The sequence below is a fragment of the Rhamphochromis longiceps genome, linkage group LG6, assembly GCF_057381845.1.
Source record: "Rhamphochromis longiceps isolate RC_006_pf linkage group LG6, R_longiceps_female_GT1.1, whole genome shotgun sequence".
NCBI classification, from domain to species: Eukaryota; Metazoa; Chordata; class Actinopteri; order Cichliformes; family Cichlidae; genus Rhamphochromis; species Rhamphochromis longiceps.
In genome coordinates, this window is record NC_140562.1 from 28530364 (window position 1) to 28549594 (window position 19231).

Here is a 19231-nt window from a genome sequence, read left to right on the forward strand (position 1 = left end):
TTTCCACCGTCCAACAAGCTGCACTGAGTGAATACGCTGACAGCTCTGCTTTTATTTAAAGTCTAAAGCTATCATTTATTTTATATTTCTATCTTACTGCAAATTAAAGAGCTTCAATGGAATGAATTAAAAAAAACTTAACATATAAGCAAAAAAGGTCAAAAGGAAGATTGTTTTAACTGAGGGATCCCCCTGCTGTAGAGGCTTACATGAATAAATGCAATAAAAGTCTATCTTTTGTCCAATTTGATGGGAAAACCACCCTCCTACTGTTCATCACCGCTTTACTGCTGTCGTACTTGAGTCCCAACATTGATGACTCATGACACATCTCACTCGACTACAGATGAGTCAGTCTTGGACTTGACAAGTTGTGATGCAACTTAGACAGAATGATAGTGACTTGGATGTTAATAGCGCACGCTTTAAGCCTCAATTTCTGATTGCAGCAATATACATATGTAATTTCAGCAGCACAAACCACTGAGTAGAGGTATGACCCAGGAGGCAGATTTAGAGATGACGACTTCAAATCTTTGATCTTTTTTTCTGAAAGGAGGAGGAACATAAACTCTGTGACCCTGTGAGCCTCACCAGCCTTCTCTAAGGTTTTCTATACCAACCCTGAATCAGCTGTATCATCGATATCAAAGGTACTGGAACCAGTTCATTTCATAGACCAGTTGACGAATGTCACCAATGATAGAGAAATAGATCTGTAAATATGCAGGATTCATCCTCGGCACGGCATAAAATCACATTAAGAATGCATTAATGTAGCAATCTCTATGAACCTTTAGATGCCTAAGAGACTGATCAATGAGGAAGCATTTCTTCATTGATAAGCAAACAGTCGCACCTATGGAACAAATAAGTTATAGCAGCCAATATTGGACAGATCATCTGAATAATTCTGGTTGAGGACGATTGTGTTGCAGCTCTAATCACTAAAAACCAAAGAAAAACCAAAGTAAAGGTAGTAGAGGTAGGTAGTGAACAAGATCTCTCTGGATCTGAGTATTAATAAACATCAACAGCAACCCATGTTTTCACATACATGTGTGTCTTGTCCTTATCAGGCTAAATAATCTAAACTTTAAGGCAAATTCAAGAAAACAGTGAATGAATGAGCTGTGCTGAAATAAATGTAATAGTGCAAACTTGCTGACTCCAGTCTCCACTGGTAGTTTTGAGGATAAATCTCAAGACCAGCTCTGATTCACATTTCTAGCTTCTCTGGATTAAAATTCCCCGTGTTCAATTATATTTAGCTCTTAGCGAGGAATACTGGGAGCTTTTTCTGGGACTGAAAATAAGAAATTTGTGGTTAGAGTCGGAGTCTCTTTAAGTTATTTTCTGACACAGACCCCCGATCACAACTCTGTCGGTTCTTCTCTTCTCCTCATTGTTGTTGCTCATGCACAGACTACAGCCTCGCAGGAGAATGGACAACCCCGGCTGTTGCCGCTCCTTCTGCCAGACCCAAAATAGAAGCGGGAATGCAAGCCAAAAACAACCTTGTATTTGTGTTTGACGATTGGCCTTTTCAGAGGAGATCCATTTTTGCAGCATCTCAACGGGCCTCTCTATACCTGATGCACTGTGTTAACAACCCCGTATCTCCAAAAACAGTATGTGCCCCCCTCCTCGTCTCCCTCCCTCTGTAAGGCTTTGGGGCCTTTTGCTGACTGCGAGTGGCCTTTGTGATTCGAATCAGGATAAAAGCATCTACTGAATAAATGCACACAGATAGCAGGATAAGAGGAGGAACACAAAGGCAGAGGAGGAGGGCATTCTTGGAGAAGTGCTGCCCTGTGCACAAGCAAACTGTAGGCTGTTCATTTGTGTCAGCACTCAAGGTTTGTGTACATTTTGTTTGTGTGCATGTCTTGCGCTTGTCTCGGTGTATGCTCCCGGTGTTTTAAGGGATTTTAAGGGTTGTGAAAGTGCATGCGTTGGCCAGGCAAAGCCAGTGACTCAGAGCGGTAGCTGTAGCTGGCTTACTTTCGGGTCAGTTAGCAGCAGCAAGTGTGTCTGAGGAGGCATGTTATAAAATGTGCCCGTCTGCGGCAGTCTCACTACGCTACTCGAGGAGACAAGGAGAAGAGCAAAGGAGAGAGGAGAGGAAGTGTGGTTAAAAGCTAACTGGGGCATCAGTGGGTCATTTCACATGAATAATGACGTTTCAGAATCGTACTTTCTCTGGCTTCCGGCCATAACGCTAATGCCTAATTCAACAGACTGGACTATGGAAAACGTGATTCATGTTGTTAGCAGCAGCTCGTATTTTGGCTCAATAATCGGATTAAGTGGTGAAGTTCGGTGTTCAGCTCAGATCTTGGCTTCCGAGTCTGCGCTGCTGTTACCCAAGCTGCAAACAGCTGGAGAAACGTTTTACAACATGCCTGTGGCATACCGATGAGCCAGGAGACACCCTCTTGTTAAATTATTCCATCCAACATCAACCCCTCCTCCATCGGTTCCCCCCTCCTCCCTTCACTCGCTCTTCCTCTCTGCTGCTGTTCTCCCTTTCCTCCCACTCTCTCTGCTGTGCGCTTCACTTCTTTACGCTTCATAAAATCCAGACGGGACCCTCGCATACGTCCCGCCCCCACACATGTCAATCAAGCTCATTTGCCTCATAGCAACAGGATATCAGCGCGATCCAGGCTCCTCCTTCCATTCTCTCCTCCATTTCCTTATAGGGTAACATGTGTGCTTGTCAAACAAACCCCTCCTAATCCACCCCCATCCTTTTCCTTGTAGGGTCTCCCCTTCCTCGCACGCCATTTCTGGGAGACTCCCCAGCCTCATACATGTGCACAGGAACATGCATTCGCGCGTGCACGCATGCACACACACGCACAACCCCGACTTTCCCCTGTCATCTCCTCAGTAGCTGCATAAATGGTCCGTTCAGCACCACTGCGGCATTTTATGAAAGATAAACACCCGAAAACAAAAAGGATGATGACATTATTTGTTCACATTTATTCCACATTAGAATCCACACGCCATCCCAGACAAACACACAGGCAGGTGAGCATACAAACCTGCAAACAGATATGTATTAACCCAACATGACTATGCCTCTTTCAATACATTAGACATGACCCTGAAACTAGTTTGTCCTGTTTGACGCTCACAGAGGGCTCTGCACTAATCGCCTGGTTGTCCAGTGTGGTTTAAAAACATACGGAAGCCAGCTGTAGGACGGTGTTGTCACTGTCAACTGCACCGCCTAAAGAGTCAGGAAGGGCAACCCCTGCCTTTTTCCTTTTTTTTTTTTGTTAAAGCTGCACTGATGCCTCACGCTGAGCACTTTTAGAGCAGTTAAGGGAAGCACACAGCTGGAGGAGGAGGAGGCCCGCTCAAGATTTACCCCCGTCCAGAAAGGTGTTTACATCACAAAAGGTTTCCCATCAACATTTTGCCTCATGCCTCGAACCACCTAACAATCAGCGCAAAATGAGTGACTCATCCAAGTTGCCACGGCAACACGGTTCATCGGGATCAGTTAACGACCACCATTGTTACCCCTGCAAAGAATCGATAACAAGATTTGGGAGGTGGAGGCGTGCCAGTGTGTGGGGGGGTGAATCCTCACGACCCGTTTCCAGTTTGTGCAAGCGTGGCAGGCTGCGCATAGCTTTTGCAGCAGGTAGGCGTCTCTCCCTTGCCTCAGGGCACACGCTTAGGTGGGGCTTGAGAAAATATTTCTTCTGCACCCAATCTGCTGCTCTCAACTCTCTCGCAGGAGAAAGAGACAATTTAAAAAATATATATATTTAGTTATATAAAATTAGCAAATGCAGCGCCATCAAGGAGCTGATAAATTACCCCCGCTGTAAACAAACTCGGAACACTCACATATGGACATAACTGCAAAGTCAGCTTTACACACTGAAATTGCGTCACTGAGCAAACTAGCCGCCTCTAGTTGACCTACAATATGTGATTTTCATGCTGCTCGCCCGTGTCTGTTCTGCTCCCTCACCTACGAGCTTCCTTGACTGCGGTGGGGAAGCGTGGGGTGTCCCATCACCCTAAAATTGTTTTAAAAATCTTCTCCTCGTGCTCCCATTCCTTCTCTCCTTCTCTCCTTCTCTCCCTTCAAACCCCATCCCCCTCTCTTCCAGGGGCTCTTAAAGGAAAACATTGAGATAACAGCTGCCAGGGCCCCGGGGAGAGCGAGAGAAGGGAGAAAAGAGGTCAAACAGTAAAGAGAGCAGGAATCCAAGGTACAGCTGAAAGAGAAGCACACACACACTCATACTGACTCACACCAATTGAAATGTAATGATATGAACATGACACTTCATGCACCAACTTTGCAGCCCACTGTGTGCTCGAGCTTGTGTGTGTGTTTGTGAAATGTGTGACACAGAAATTACAGTGAGGAGGTGTTGTTAGCTGAATAGAAGAGATGCAGAAGGGAGGACGAGAGAGAAAGAACGAGCAATAAAAAAAGGAAAACACAACACAAGGGCAGGGACAACTGTTCTGTGGACACCTGTCCCTTTTGCTCACAGGCTGGAGCGATGTACAGAGACAGCTGCAGGGCCAATAAAGAAGAAAGAGTTTTCCACTTACCTCTCCTCTCCCCCCTCCAATTCCCTCTCTGCTTCCACTCTCCTGCTTCAGATATATCGAAATAGTTGACTAGCAGAAATAGCGCCACTGAACCGCTACATCCAGCTGACACGCTGTACTGTATGCTCACATAAGATTCTCCTGACCATACATAATACATGGCTGAGCGCAGTTTCTGGCAGTGGCAGCCCTTGATGTTCAAACTGCGTGCACTTCTAGCTTTTGGCAGGGTCGGGGGGGGGACAGATGCCACAATAACAGCGTACAATAACACACTGCCGCTCGTGCGGCTCGGCATAACGAATCATAATTGTGGAGATACGATCTCCAGCCTGTATCTCGCTGTCATCAACGCCTGCTACACTACTTCCAGTGTTTATATCCCACTCGTAGCAAGTAGCTGCCGAGTCCTGACAAGAGCCCGAAACGCTCTCTGACTGGACCCGCTCTAGCGATCGGGTCAAGTAGACTCCTCGTCTGTTAGTAGTTAATTAACATTTAATGCTCGATGACAGCCCGTTCTGATGCCGTTTCGCGTACGGCCGAGCCCGAGCGCCGACGAGGAGATGCAGCGGCCGTGCACGCAGGCGGAGGAGGATATGAAAAGATACGGGGATAAACACTCACCGACAGCACGTTAGGATAGTACAGTCCCATCATCGTATTCTGTGCAACAACTCAAACTGTCGTCGCTCCTCTCTCCTCTCTCTCCTTTCCTCTTCTCACGCTGCCTCGCTTTCTCTCCCTCGCCGAGCCTGTGTCACCTCACCAGCTCAGTCTCTCTTGTCTGTCTCACAGATTCAAAATCTCCCTCTCTCTGCCCCCGCTCGCTCTGTCTGCCCTGCCAATCCCCTCCCCACCTCCTCCTCCTCCTCTCCTGGCTTCTGTCCCTGTCACTCTCCCTCACTTGCTTACTTGCTTGCTTTTCTTTTCTTTCAACCCCCCCTTCCCCTCTATCTATCTCTCTCTCTCTCTCTCTCTCTCTCTCCCCGACTCCCACTCAGTCTTTTCTTTCCCTCTCCCACTCGCTCCTTTGCTTTCCCTCTACCCCCAGCCTTCTGTTTTGCTGCTGTGCCCTTGCCTGCTCATCTCTTCTGTCTCTTCTCCGGTCCTCCTCCTCTCCTCCTATCTCACCCAGATAGCCTAACGCCTCCCCCTTCCTACTTCTCTGCCTCTGTCACACCTGCAAACTTTCCCCTCCCCTCTGCTTTCCTCTCATGTCGCAGTCCTCCTCTCCTCTCCTCTCCTCACTCTCTCTCTCTCCTTCTATTCTCTTTCTCCATGTAGGTGAGTTAACTGGGGCTGCTGGCACCACTGGGAGAGAGCAATAGACGTCTTTTCTTCTCTCTCTCTCTCTCTCTCTCTCAGACACGCACCTTGTTACGCAAATGAGCCGGTAATTTTACACATCAGTCATTTTTTTCCTGCAAAAGTCACGACTGCAACGATACTAGGTCATACCGAGCAGCGTTTTTCATAACACCGCCAACATGGCCCAAGTCTGGCTGTTATCACATTCAACTTAAAGCTGTGTCGGACGATATTTCTATAAAAACAAGGAGGATGAAGCCACAGCGGTGTAAGCTCTGCAGCTCCCCTTAGGTTTACAGAGCATTTTAGCACCTTTTAGATCATTGTTTTGGCTTCGCGCTCGCTGCATTTTTAAAAATATGTATCAACCTGGTTTCAGCTCCCAAACCCCCACGGTAATCCGCGTCCAGCAGAGAGCTAAAGATAGCATCATTACAGCTAAACATATTGAAGCATTGAGCAGATTTTTCTCAGAAGAAAACGACACCACTGGGGGCACCAAACACGCCCTGAGCAGGAAGGCTCATCAAAGATGCAAGAAAAGATGCCAGCACCCGCCGAACAAATCGCCATCGTTTCTTGAATAACGACCATCGACTACACGAGTAATGAAGTGGCATTAATCTTCAGCACAGCACACTGCACGTGAATCCTTTGCTCAAATGCAGAACTCCAGCGCGGCACAGGTTTGCGCACCGGGTGACAAATACCATGCCAAGCCATTACCTGATGATTTTACTTTATATAAAAAAAGTTTGAAAACTACTTCAATAGGCAGCCTGCCAAGTTTCATACTCCATCTGCAAAGAGCTTGTCTTCCCCTTCACACTTGGGGCTTCTGCTACTCTCCAGGCTCTTCCTTCCAGGAGTCTTTGATCACATCATTCTCACACTGCTGCTGACAGTTTAGCACCTCAGTGTTGTGGAAGCCTCCACTGCCCGGCATTGTTTTCTTCCTCTCTGTCATTTTTTCCCCCCTCCTGGTCAGAGGCCAAATCACACCTCCAAGCCCCCAAGCAGTCCTTGAATGACTTCTTTCGATCCCAACAAGAGGCTGTTCAGACAAGCCGAAACTTTAAAACATCATCATCAAAAGTAAGATTAAGAGTGAAATCAAAACTGTCTGTTTGACTTCCAGGCTTCTGCAATACCCACTTAGCTGTACTAAAAAAAAAAAGCCCATTCTCATACTGGGGCAAATAAAAGCATTCAAGTGAAGACAGATAAAGTGCAGATAAGCAGCCGGAGGTTGTCGGGCACCACGGAGTGCGAGGGATGAGGAGATTACGGGCAGAACATGAGAGGATGAGTGGATGAACGGAGGATGATCTAAGGATTAACCACATAAACTGAGCAGTCTAATAACACAATCAGCAGGCTAATACAAAGATGGGCAAACATGCTGTAGTCTTACACGCACACACACATAAACACAAACAAGATGCAATGCAGTGGGAGTGCGTGTTTGTGGGCAGAAAACTATAACATCAGCATGTTTAAAGGTGCTAAAAGAGAAAGAACAAGTTGGATTTGCCATCTGAAAGATGATTACTAAGTGTGCATTATTGGGAACAGAAAGGAAAGTGGGTGGAGGGTAATACTGGAGGGTTGTGGAGGCGTGTCTTTTACTACACGACTGCTAATTTATAATCTACACCCCCACCTTGTGGTTTGAAGAGCTACACTGAGCCATATTAATGTTATCTGAATACTGTATAAATGGAAGGAGTGGAATGAGGCCACATTACACAACGTGGATTTTGGCACATGTTTTTCCTCTTACCTGACTATGAGACGGGTATCCGTGATAGCTGAGCGCCAAGGGGTCGTTGTTCTGAAAGAGAGGAGCAGATTTTTCGGAAACATGGTCAGAAATTTGTGAAGAAAAAGGACAAGTCGCTTAAAAACATTTTCATGCTTCATTGTTATTCACTCAGACTTTTTTCCTTCTGTTTTTATGCCCACTAAGCTGTTGCCTCCATATTTGACTTTGCAGCTGCGTGCCGTTTCTGACTCCTAATCAAATTAACTCTGTTCTGTGACACACTCCTGCTATCTCCCAAGTCAGTCTCCTCCAGAGTTTTCCACCCAGTGGATCTTTTGTCTGCTTGCAAAGCCGTGATAACGGGGGCGAGTGAGATCATGCGAGCAGTAGATGAAAGACGGGAGAGAAAGAATGAGTGTCACCGCGGCTCTTAAATCATAAATAGGTCAGGAGTGTCAGCGAGCATGAAGCCCATCGGTGTGAAATGCGATCATGAGCCCTGATGCAATCTCCAACACATCCCTCTCAATGTTCTGGCTGTGCAAAGCAGCGGCGGATACATCAAACATCTGGTGAGTAATTACAGTAACACAAGATGCAGAGGAGACAAAAAAATAATTTGTTTATGGCCAAATATTAAACATAAATCATTCCTCTACTCCCTAAAATAGTTTGTAACTCACTTTATTCACTCTCATAATACCGTGTTCCAGCTTTTATGCTAATGTATTCCATTAAATGGAGGCGCTTTTCACAGCAATTACAACACACTTTGAAGGGAGAAAAAAAACAGATTTGCCTGTCTCTGACTTCATATCACTAGATTAGAAAACAACCCAGCTTCTCCCTCCTCCCTCTGTCCTTCCCCCTCTGATCTTCCTTTCATCTGGAACCAATGTCCCTCGTCTGCTCTGTACCCAGGGGGAATACTTTGCTCTGTGCGCTTCACAGCTTGAGTTCGCCTGATTAATACTGTAGCCATCTAACTCTGGACCCCATGGGGCCGTTTCACTAAAACTAAGCACAACATTTCCAAATGTAAGAGGCTCGGTTGAGGAGGAGGGAGCAGGAAGCGTCTTCGTGATTGAAAAATGCAGCTTGCGCGAGTCTATCTCAGAGCCAAAAATGTACTTAGTGAACTGGCTTTGGGAGGTAGAAGCTCTAAATAATGAATCACCTCTTAGAGGCTTGAATAACATGAATAAAGTATGAACCTTACTTTACGGTGAGGCCAAACTCTAAACACAAAAAAATTAAAAAAAAACACTGAAGGTATGGGGGCGCACGAGATTCATGGAACGGGCACGCTGCGTCACAGTGAGGGCGGCGCTCTCACAGGCAAACATCTGGAAACATATGAGCAGGAAAATAGGGAAGGACTGGAAATTCAACAGGAAATGGGCAGCAAAGAAAAAAGTGGGGGGGGGGGGGGATGGAGGGAGCAAAGACAATGACTCATACACGAGTGGAGTCATGTGCTTAATTTCCTTAAGCAACTCAGCGGGATGAGCGGGGGAGGGGGGCAGTGCACTGGAGTCAGCTCAGGATGAGTGTATCTCAGTGTCACTCAACACCGCGGCCACTTGCACCGAACATGAGAAAATAGAAAACTCTGTACTTCAGGTAGTCAATAAAGGCGCGCTGACTCGTTCCGGGGATGGTAATGACTTTTTTCCTGGGGAGGGGGCTAAAACAACAGAAGAAACTGCAGGGGAAGACCGGGTGAGCAATCACGAGAAAGTAGCAAAATGACCTGAAGTCAACAGATGGCAAAGATGGGGAGGAGGAGAGGGGAGAGAGACCAGCTTGCAGGAGGTGGAGGGGAGACGGGAGCAGTCCTGTAATAATTAAATCTGAAAGGAAGCACAGGATGAGAGGCACAGTTACCTCCAGGTTTCTCCTTCACTCAGCAGAAGTATCCCACTGTACACATGAACCCTGATACCGCTCTTCAAAAAAAATAAATACAGGTGGGGTAGGTGTGTGTGTGATTGTTTAGCACGTGTGGGATGTCTAATTTGGTCACAAGACTCGTGTCTATTCCTATCGCGCCTTGGGACCGCTACTGTTCTGATGAGGAGGAGGAAAATAGGAACTACATTTCACTACTCTGAGAGTCATCCTACCTAACTGCAAAGCAGGGCACTGCATACACTCGAGAGGATGTGAATCCACTTCTTCCACAAAGCACTTATGTGCTAAGCCTCCAAACTGTTGGCCAGAAGATCTAAAGTTTATTTTCCCCTCGGTATACCTCACACAGTAAACCTACACGTGCTTCTTTGAGGGTACGCTGGTTGGAGTCACTGGGGGGGTTTTGGAGGCTGCTTCGACCCTTCTGGCATGAAGATAATCATGAAGCAGCATCAGCTGCTGGATCACATGCTACATAATGAAACCGCTGAACACAATTGTGATTTGGATCCCCCAATTTATTTCAGATCTGATAGAGAGAGAATTAACATTTGTATGTAATTATTTACGGCACCACATAATTGCCCATAATGATTAATCTGCATTATCCCTTCATTCCAGTGAAACCAGAGACCAGTATTGGATTTTTGGAACCAATGTTGATGACATTGTGGCTGCTGGCCCCATTTTTACATTTAATATGTCAGACTTCACTCTAAAAGGCAGTTAAACTCCTGTAAAAGGGTGGAGCCTGATGGGAAGACTGAGTAGCAATAACTGGACCCATACATCATCTCTTTTATGTACTGTATTTAAGAAATATTACACAAAAACTACAAAAAAATCATCACATTTTTCAGCCCTATGCCCCAGATGTAATGCTCAAATGGTTTCCCAATTAATTTACCAAGTGTACCAATAAAAAAAATTAAAAATCAAACTAGAGATGCGCGGATCAACCAGCCAGGGAGCGGAATCGGCTGATATCCAGCGCTCCTGGCTTTGACCGGTGACCGGCCGGTCAGCCTCACATTTGTCTGATTACAAGCTGGTCCGTTTCATGCACGCACAACACACACACTGCGGGGCAGGGAAAAAGTCAAACGTAAACTCACATTCACATGCCAAAATATCATTAGTGTTGAAGCTCCTTACTGTAAGCAAAGACACAAAGTTTGCCAAAGCAAACCAGAAGAAAAGCTACGGCTTACTTTGGCAAGTCTGAATAGATTTGTTCGTAGCAACAAACCTAATCGGGGTCATAAATCACCCTCACTCAACTGAAAATGGACATTTTAAAGAAGCTAGCAAAGGGAAAGTGGCTAAAGCTAAAGCTATCCAGAAGTCAGAGCTAGCCACGAGCCAGCAGCCTCGGTATGAGCAAAAGATCAAAGCAGTTAGGAGGAAAAATATGGAGACAAGAAGAAAAGAGAAAAAGGTTTCATAAATCTGCTTCACCTACTTTTTTTTTTCTCTTTTGGCTAAAGCAGTATTCATTTATTCAGGTAAAGGTGATTCAATCTTCTTCACTTTAACTAACAGGAACTGAGAGAAGACCCAGTAACAATCTGCATGTTGGATTTAAGACGTAATAACTTATTTTATTAAAGAAATGATACTGTTTCTAGCTACTCAGAGAATCACAATTTATTATCTAACACTAAACATTTTATTATTGGTGGTTGAAAGTCATTAATATTCATACTATACACTATACACTTATATATATAATGATTTATTAATAGGGGAGAAAGACCATAATAGCACCGTTTTGTGCAGTTTGCAAATAGAGATTGAAGAGCAATGTTTAAATAAACATCAGTATAACACTACACCCCATCCAAAGCCAGAAATCCTGGTAAATCCCCTAACCGCACAATTTGGTAGCTCAAAAGAATAACTTTTTAGTGCTATGGTTAAAAATCACCCCAAGATATTATATTATGCAAAAACTGGGTAATACAAGACAATAATAGCTCCGTTTTGGGAAATTCTCGAACACTGAGACTGATGTCTACCTTTCAAATAAGCATGAACTGATACACTGTTACACACCATCAACACTAGAAATGCTGTAAAGTCTCCAGACTGAAGTTAATATAAGGATAAGTACACTGTAGCAACATCAAATTTCCCCCCCAAAGCCAAGTCTCAAAACACCGCCGGTCTTCAACATGAATCAGTCGAGAGATTTCTCCTTGCAATTCATCACAGAAAATCAGGGTCCCAAAAACTAAACAAATATTCTCCACCGGCTGCAAAAGAACATTTTTCTTGCTGACATTTTCATACCATTTCAGTGCAGGGGCTGAGATGAAAGTACAGCAGGGTGATCCACCTACATTAACGTCCTAGTCAAGTCATTTGTCCTCAGCGCTGTCGCCCCAGGCAGGACCTTATTAGGTTAGAGAGAGCCCCGGTTCCTACGCAGAGTGACAACAAAACACGGGCCGCTCAGCAGCAGGCCAGATGGATATTGAAGCCGACAAGCTACTCTCGACAATTCCCAAAATCTGACCAGAGCTGAAGATGCAGGGTGCCGTTATGAATCCTCTGTCACCCTGAAAAATGCAGGACTTCCCCGGTGCTGCACTGGAATGCAATACAGACTGATTGTGTGTTGTTGGGTTGGCGGGGAGAGCAGCACGCTCATTTAAAATCGGAGAAGGGCAACGGCAGAGGCAGGAAATCAGTAGCTAATTTCTCTGAACTCATACTGCTGAAAGCACTCAGCTTCTTCTTCCCTTTTTCTTTTTTTTCTTCCTTTCACTGGCTTTATTTGCCCTCGTTAGCTGAGCATTCAGTCATTCACTGCTTGCTGCACCGATTTATAAACGCACTGCTGCTCTGTAGCTACTTTGTAGCTTTGACTCAACAGAGCACTTCCTCCCACTCCACTGTGATGACATCAGAGCCTAATGAGAAAAACAGCAGTGTCAATAACCAAACGGGAAAGATCCCATTATTAGGCCACAGCGGTATAAATTACTTTCTCTCTCTACCGCAACCACACCCCTGTTCTGCTGGCTTCACAGGTCAGAGTTCAACTCTTGCCGTGTCGTCAGCAATAAAGACTTTTTTTAAAAATCAAGAATGGAAAAAAAAAATAAGGAAGGGAGACAGCGTGCTTTGCAGGAGCCAGGGTACCAGATGCTGTAACATTTTCCAGTATTTACCCTCCTCCTGAAGATTAGCTTTACAGACGGCCTTCTCTGTGATTTTATAGACGTTTCTTGGAAAGTCAAGCGTCCCGATTTAAGGAACTAAGGAAAACTGAACGTCACCCACCCCAGTTTGCTTCTGAAACCTTAATGGTGTCAGCGGGTAAGAGGTATAAAAATACGTCAGTGTTTTACATACACACACTGAGTCTGGGGGGAGGGGGGTAATTCGTTAAGCATGTGGCACAAAGCACAGTGGAAAAATGGTCTGTACAGATGAGGGTTGTTATTTTTTGTTTTCCCTAAAAGGCCAACGGTAAAAATTTAAACCCAGTGGAGATTTTGGAGTAATAATATAAATCTATGGATGAATTTTCTGCCTTTTACTTTTTTTAATGACATTATTTACTGGTTAATTTTTATAGTCTGCAAAATGTCAGAAAGAAAGTTTATGGTCACATTTCATGTCTTCAAACGTTCAGACTGCACATGTTTAATGAGAAAACATAGAAAAGTGGTGAAACTGCACGTACAGAATGTATGAATATTAAACTTAAGGACCACGTATGTTTTTTCTTATTTTCTGTCATATGTACAGTGTCACAGTGGTGTGCTATCATATTTAACACTCAAAATTTTGAAGCTCGGTGCTCTAGTTTCAGACTGCTTTTTTTTTTCATTTTTTACGTTTGGGTCTGTGTGATGTCAATGACAGGGGATATCTCGAAAACTGCCATCTCAGCTCTTGCTGTGAGAGTACAGAAGCTCCGCCCACTTTTTTTATTTAAGAGGGGCCGCCAATCCAGTCTAAAAGAAATGTGACCTTAAATGCAGAGGAATTAAACCAGCTCGATTCACAGCATGAAGTGATGAGCTAGACCAGGGCTCGGCAACCTGCGGCTCCGGAGCCGCATGCGGCTCTTTAGTCTGTATAGTGCGGCTCCGCGTGGTTTGGGAAAATAAATTTGAAGTATTTAGCTGAAGTGTATTTTATTTATGTTAGATCTTTTTTAATTTGTAGTTCTAAATTGGAAGATTATTGTGATATTGAAATATAAAAATAAAATTATATTCTATTATTTTTTCCATGGCTCAAAATAAGCGCGGAAGCCGGTTAACCCGCCGAAACGCCGTGCATTTATCGAGACTTTCAACCCCAGGTAGGCTAATTATGGATCTTCGGATCCACATTATGACAGCAGCTATTCTCAATCGTGAGCTATGTTAAAAACAAACACCGCTCACGCCTCACAGATGACACCTTACAGCCCTGCGTAAAGATGACGTGACTTCGTACAGCCCCGATTTGCAGACGCTGTGCGCAGAGGTTCGGGAGCAGAAGTCCCTTTGTAAACAAACATATGTTCAGCATATCTTTATTGACCACTTCTCACACACGGTTGCTGTACGCATACAGCCGGCTGTAGCTTTTCAGCTCACAACCCGACACATACCAACAACAGCATAGACGGCACAGAGGTTAAGGCGGCGAGGCGCGATTGCGGGTGCCGCTCAGGTACGTCCTCCTAGACCACGCCCCGTCATACACATTAACCAGGTAAAATACATATTTAGGCAGAATTTTGCAAATATCTATTTTTCTTTTTTCAGCAGCATAGTGCTCCAAAATCCCAAAGGCGATATAAGGGTGGCGGCTCACAACAGTTTTTGTTTGCTGGATCATTTTAGTTCAGCTGGGTGTCTTTCCTTTTGTTATATTTCTTTAAGAGTTCAAAATGTGTTAATTACATAAACAAAATGTAATTTTCTCTGTAGCACTTCATGGATTTCATAAGCAACACACCTTAGTTGTTCACACAAAGCATAAAGGTAAAAAACAATATATACAGTGTTATCTTGATTTTAGATGTCAAAAAGTATTTGCGGCTCCCAGTGTTTTCTTTTGCGTGGAAACCGGGTCCAAATGGCTCTTTGGGTGTTAAAGGTTGCTGACCCCTGAGCTAGACAAAGGTCCAAAGAAGGATTATTTTAGGACACTTAACGTGGAGTTGGAAATGAATCTAACGGCTGCCCTTCATTTGTTTGACTTCATCAGACCTGCAATGACAGCATTAGAAGAGAAATTCACTTGCTATATAAAAATATAGGGCTGGAAGATGTTTTTAATAACTCGCTAGTGCACTAGGAGCATTACACAATGGACTACAGTATATAAGCTTCATCTGGTTTTCACCAATATCTGTGTGACGGCATCCCATAAAATCCAGGGCCTTAAATAAGGATCTCAGGGATCAGTGCGGTTATAATGCCCCCTCCAGTTTGAGATGTGATCCCATTAGCTGGAAACAAAGCCTCTTTGCTGCCAGTGATAGGGCAAATCTGTTCCTGCACCATCTAGGGAAGGAGGGGGTTCTCCTACTCTAATTTCCGGACTGTCCAGCCAGTTCACGTTCAATACGTTTTAGGGGCTGAAGCTATTGATCCGTGCTCTTCTCTCCGACTCTCTCTCACACACACACACTCTTTTCCCTGCACATCTGTTTTTAAGTGCATTACATTTCTAGCCGTGTCTGTCAGCACTCCCTCGACTGACAGCAGGACGACGTTAAAGCCAGCCATTTAGTTTTCCAAACTGGAGCAAACAAGCCACTTCACCTCCATTACTGGAGCTTTCAGCGATGGAGAAATAGCTTTCTGTCTTCCACTGGAGTACTTCACCCTACATAATCCACTTTAATGTTATCCAGAGCATCTTCGGGTCCTCATGTGACGCTCTATTAATAACAATATTTGACCATTTTGGGATCAATGAGGGAAAGGGGGGAAAAAACAACAACAAACTGATTATGCTGACTGCTAGTCCATTTTAGCAGTGGTGCTCATAAAAGCAGGGGTGTTAGGATCCAGGCAATTGGACTGATGAGGTTTAGGCTCCTTGGTAAAATGATCATTGTTTACTCTAGATAGCCTGCAGTCTGCCCCCCCACCAAAAAAAAGGTCAAACAGTCAGATATGGACACTGACTCGTTGTAAAGCAAATGTTGTACACACTTATGCCACATAGGAATGTTTTCTTTCGTGTTTGGTGTAGTAAAATGCTGGATGTGTTTACATTCCCCTTTAAATTAACTGTCTGAGCTTCACCGTAGCATCTATAACAGTCCAGTTAACGCAGTGAGTTACTTTGTTACTAATCCAGCTCCATCTTCAAACAGCATGTAGAGTCATCTACAGCTGTGGTGGCATTTCCTGCACAGCTGGTAATGGGATGAGCAGTCACAGGCCTGTGTGCTGGGCCCTCCGCTACAGCTCTAAACTATCCGCAACTATCACACTGATCACGCATCTGAAACACCGGTAAATCGTGAGATTACATTAACAGCATAGGCCAAATTATTAAGAGAAACCTGGCCTTGCACCACGATTGCGTTTAGCCGTCTTTGCCTTATTGTATTAGGAAAAAGAAAAAAAAGAAAAAAACAAAAAACAATCCTCTCTGTACCTGACCAACCTCGCCCATTCCTCCTGTGCCGTCGATGCGGGGACGCTTGCACTCAGCGCCGGTCGAGTCCACCAGAGCCGCCGCTGTCTGTCCGTCGGGCTCCGGGTCTCCTCGCTTCATGCCGCGAACAGCTGCAGGAGCGCCACCGGGGTTGGGATGCACCCCGGCCATGGGGTCCAGCTCTCTATCCCGGTCTATGAGACCCCGGGATACAGGCAGCATGATGGATGCAACGTCGGTCGACATTAACATTTAAAAATCTTTTGTTCCCTCTCTTCAGCTAAACGGGGCTAAAATAACCTAATCTAGTGCACCTCTGTGCTTAAATCGTCGGAGGGATTAAAACAGTCTTTTAATAATCCAAGTAGCTTTCACTGTATTTTGGGCCTTTGTATGATTCCCCCCCAGTGAGTTGATGTATCTGGAAATGTTTTGGCTGCCTGGCTTAAAAAATGTCACTTGAAAAAAAATATATATATATATATAAAAGGAAATCTCACACAAGCACCGTTTTCCCTGTTATTTCATAACAGAGTCCCCTGTAATGCGAGCAGCTCTGTCGGGCTAATTTGCAGCTCTGTAGCCCCTGTCTGCTGACCGTGTATGTATTTACTGCGGGGATGCCTAAGAGGCCTACGTTATTTCAGATCATAACAAGCCAATTAAACAAACACCGATCAAAACAATGGCTCCTGAGCTTAGCCTACTGCCTAGTTTCCATTTGCTCCCCCCTCTCTTTCTCTCTCTCTTTTTTAACCCCACTCCAGGAGAGCTGTGTGTTTTTTAAGAGCACAACATCAATACCCTACCGCAACCTCAAGATGAAAAAAACCCTCAACATGTCTTCCCCGTCGCCCTTTTTCCTCCCTGTTAGCCACAGACTTTTACCACAGAGCAGAGGTTCACTGAAAGTCAATCCTCCTCAGGAGCTCTCTCTTCCCATGTTAGTCCGCAAGTCTGCGCTTAAAGAAAAGACGGCTTCTTCCCTCCCCCCCAAAAAAACAAAAACAATAAAGCCAACCAACCAACCGAAGGACGGACAGGCGGACGGACGGACGCCGGGGCTGCAGCGTTTCCTTCTCCCTCTCTTTCTCTCGCTTATTATTTTCTTTCCGCTCTCCGCTTTCCCGGTGTGTTCATGTAGCGTGTGTGTTACAGAAAGGAAACTGTCCTCCCTCCCTCCTTTCCACCCTCCTCCTACTCTCTTGGTGTAGTCATTCCCCTCCTCCTATCTTCCGCTCTTGCCTTTGAACGCAGAGCCAGGCAGCCATGCAGCCTACAAAATACACGCAGTGTGCCGCAGTGCTTCCATACATTTCACCGAGGGGGAGGTGTGTGTGTGAGAGAGAGAAGGGGCGACACGCACTACAATTCAACCCCTCTCCCCAAAAAATAAAACTGTAACTGTAAGCTGCTTTTACTATTCACATTTTTGTTTGTGCGCAGTTCTTCAAAATAAAAGTTTTTGCTCTTTAATGTTGGCCACATTACATGGCTGAATATTGAAAGGGGTGGGCTGCTCGGGAAGATTTCATGCCTAACTCATTACACAACCGATACGCAGGCCAAGGTCTTCACACAAGCCCAGCTGTGAGTCATGCAGCATGGAGTACCTTATGTTCCTCTGGCATTTTTATTGCTTGGATGACACCCAGTGGTCAAAGGGTACCATGGGAAAGGAGCACTTCAAAGGGGAACTGTTGTAGCGATTTAAAATACAAACAAGAGCAGACTTGCAGAGGTTTATTACATGTGTTGGTTCAGCACAATCTCCAGTCGCTTGACCTGAATAGTCCCAGTTTAATTTATTTTGGAAAAAAAACCTTTTGCAGGAGCCATGACTCCTCCCACTCTACCTTGCAAACATTCTCGTTTTCCCTCCCCAACTCTGATAACTGGATATTTCGGGATATACACTTATAATCACAGTTGAGTGACTTCTGCACAATAAAGTCTCCCTTGCACATTACCGCAATGCACAGGTTTAGCATTTTAATCATTAAGAATATGCAACGGTTGTTTTTGGATCTCATGCTTTATAGCCTTTATGCCACACAGACAGCTGCAGCCTTACATTTATCATTTTCACATGTGGATTCTCAGAGTTAGTTTCTATGCAAAAATAATAAAATTCAAGCTTAATAGTAAAGTAGACAACTGCCCAAGGACACCAAGAGCCAGGGGTTTACTGTGAGTTGCACCTAAAAGGGTCTTTTAGGTGATTTGTGCCTTATTAAATAAACTCGAAGCTCAGCCCTTATTAGTGGGGCGACATTGGAGCATCTGTGGCTGAGGTGGTAATGATGGATTGTTCCACAGCTCCTCTAGTCTGCATGTCAGTGTATATCTGAGCAGGTTACTGAACCAAGCTGGCCCTAATGCATCCATCGGCACATGTGTGAATGCTAGACAAAGTGTTAAGACCAGGGATGTCAAACTCATTTACATTGCAGGCTAATCTTATGTGGGTCAGACCAGTGAAACACCCCTTTCTTTGAGTGTACAGAAACTAAAATATACAATCTCCAAGACAGTTAGTATAAGGAAAATAATTTAAATTAACAGGATGTCTCAGTTTTTCCTACATGATAAAGAAGTGCAGCTGTAGTAGAAGAAGAGTTCTGCTGACAGATTTACATAAAATTTTTAGCTTAGAAATGTACCAAAAATCAAGAAATTATCAGGGTGTAGGGAAGGTTTACATACAAAAAAAACAACCTGTAATGCTTTGTCCAAAATAGAAGTCCACCACTACATTCTCCAAAGTTGTCCAGTGGGCCAGATTGGAGGCTTTGCCAGTCCAATTCTTGCCATTGGGTCTCATTTGTGACACCTCTTTCAGGGAGGGAGGGAGGAGGGGGGGGGGGGGGGGTGTTGTACTAAGTACTCAAATTGAGTTGGGAAGTGCCATCAGAAGGTTTCCCCTGGCATACATGGTGGCTTTTTTGTAGAATGTGTTCAGTCACAGTTGTATTACTACTTGAAGCTGCATAATAATCATGAATAACATTCACATTCAAACTG

The 19231-nt window shown here is 44.7% G+C and overlaps 1 protein-coding gene across 7 annotated transcripts in view; it reads right to left on the reverse strand.

Moving 5' to 3' along the window:
- The window catches only part of rbfox2 (RNA binding fox-1 homolog 2), a 41449-nt gene extending 24054 nt beyond the window's left edge, over window positions 1–17395 (reverse strand). For 2 of the 7 annotated variants that reach the window (XR_014912135.1, XR_014912134.1), the window contains exons 1-2: window positions 16208–17395; window positions 7688–7738 (exon numbers count right to left, since the gene is read on the reverse strand). Coding sequence is in view for 5 of the 7 variants with exons in the window: in XM_085410071.1 (XP_085266197.1) it covers window positions 7688–7738; window positions 16208–16459 (303 nt within the window). In the remaining 2 variants the exon portion in view is untranslated. Of the gene's footprint in view, window positions 1–5220; window positions 5634–7687; window positions 7739–11875; window positions 12408–16207 lie in introns of those variants that run through there. The other 5 variants (XM_085410071.1, XM_085410068.1, XM_085410069.1 and 2 more) reach the window with 4 other exon arrangements.
- Between the last annotated feature and the right edge of the window lie 1836 nt (window positions 17396–19231).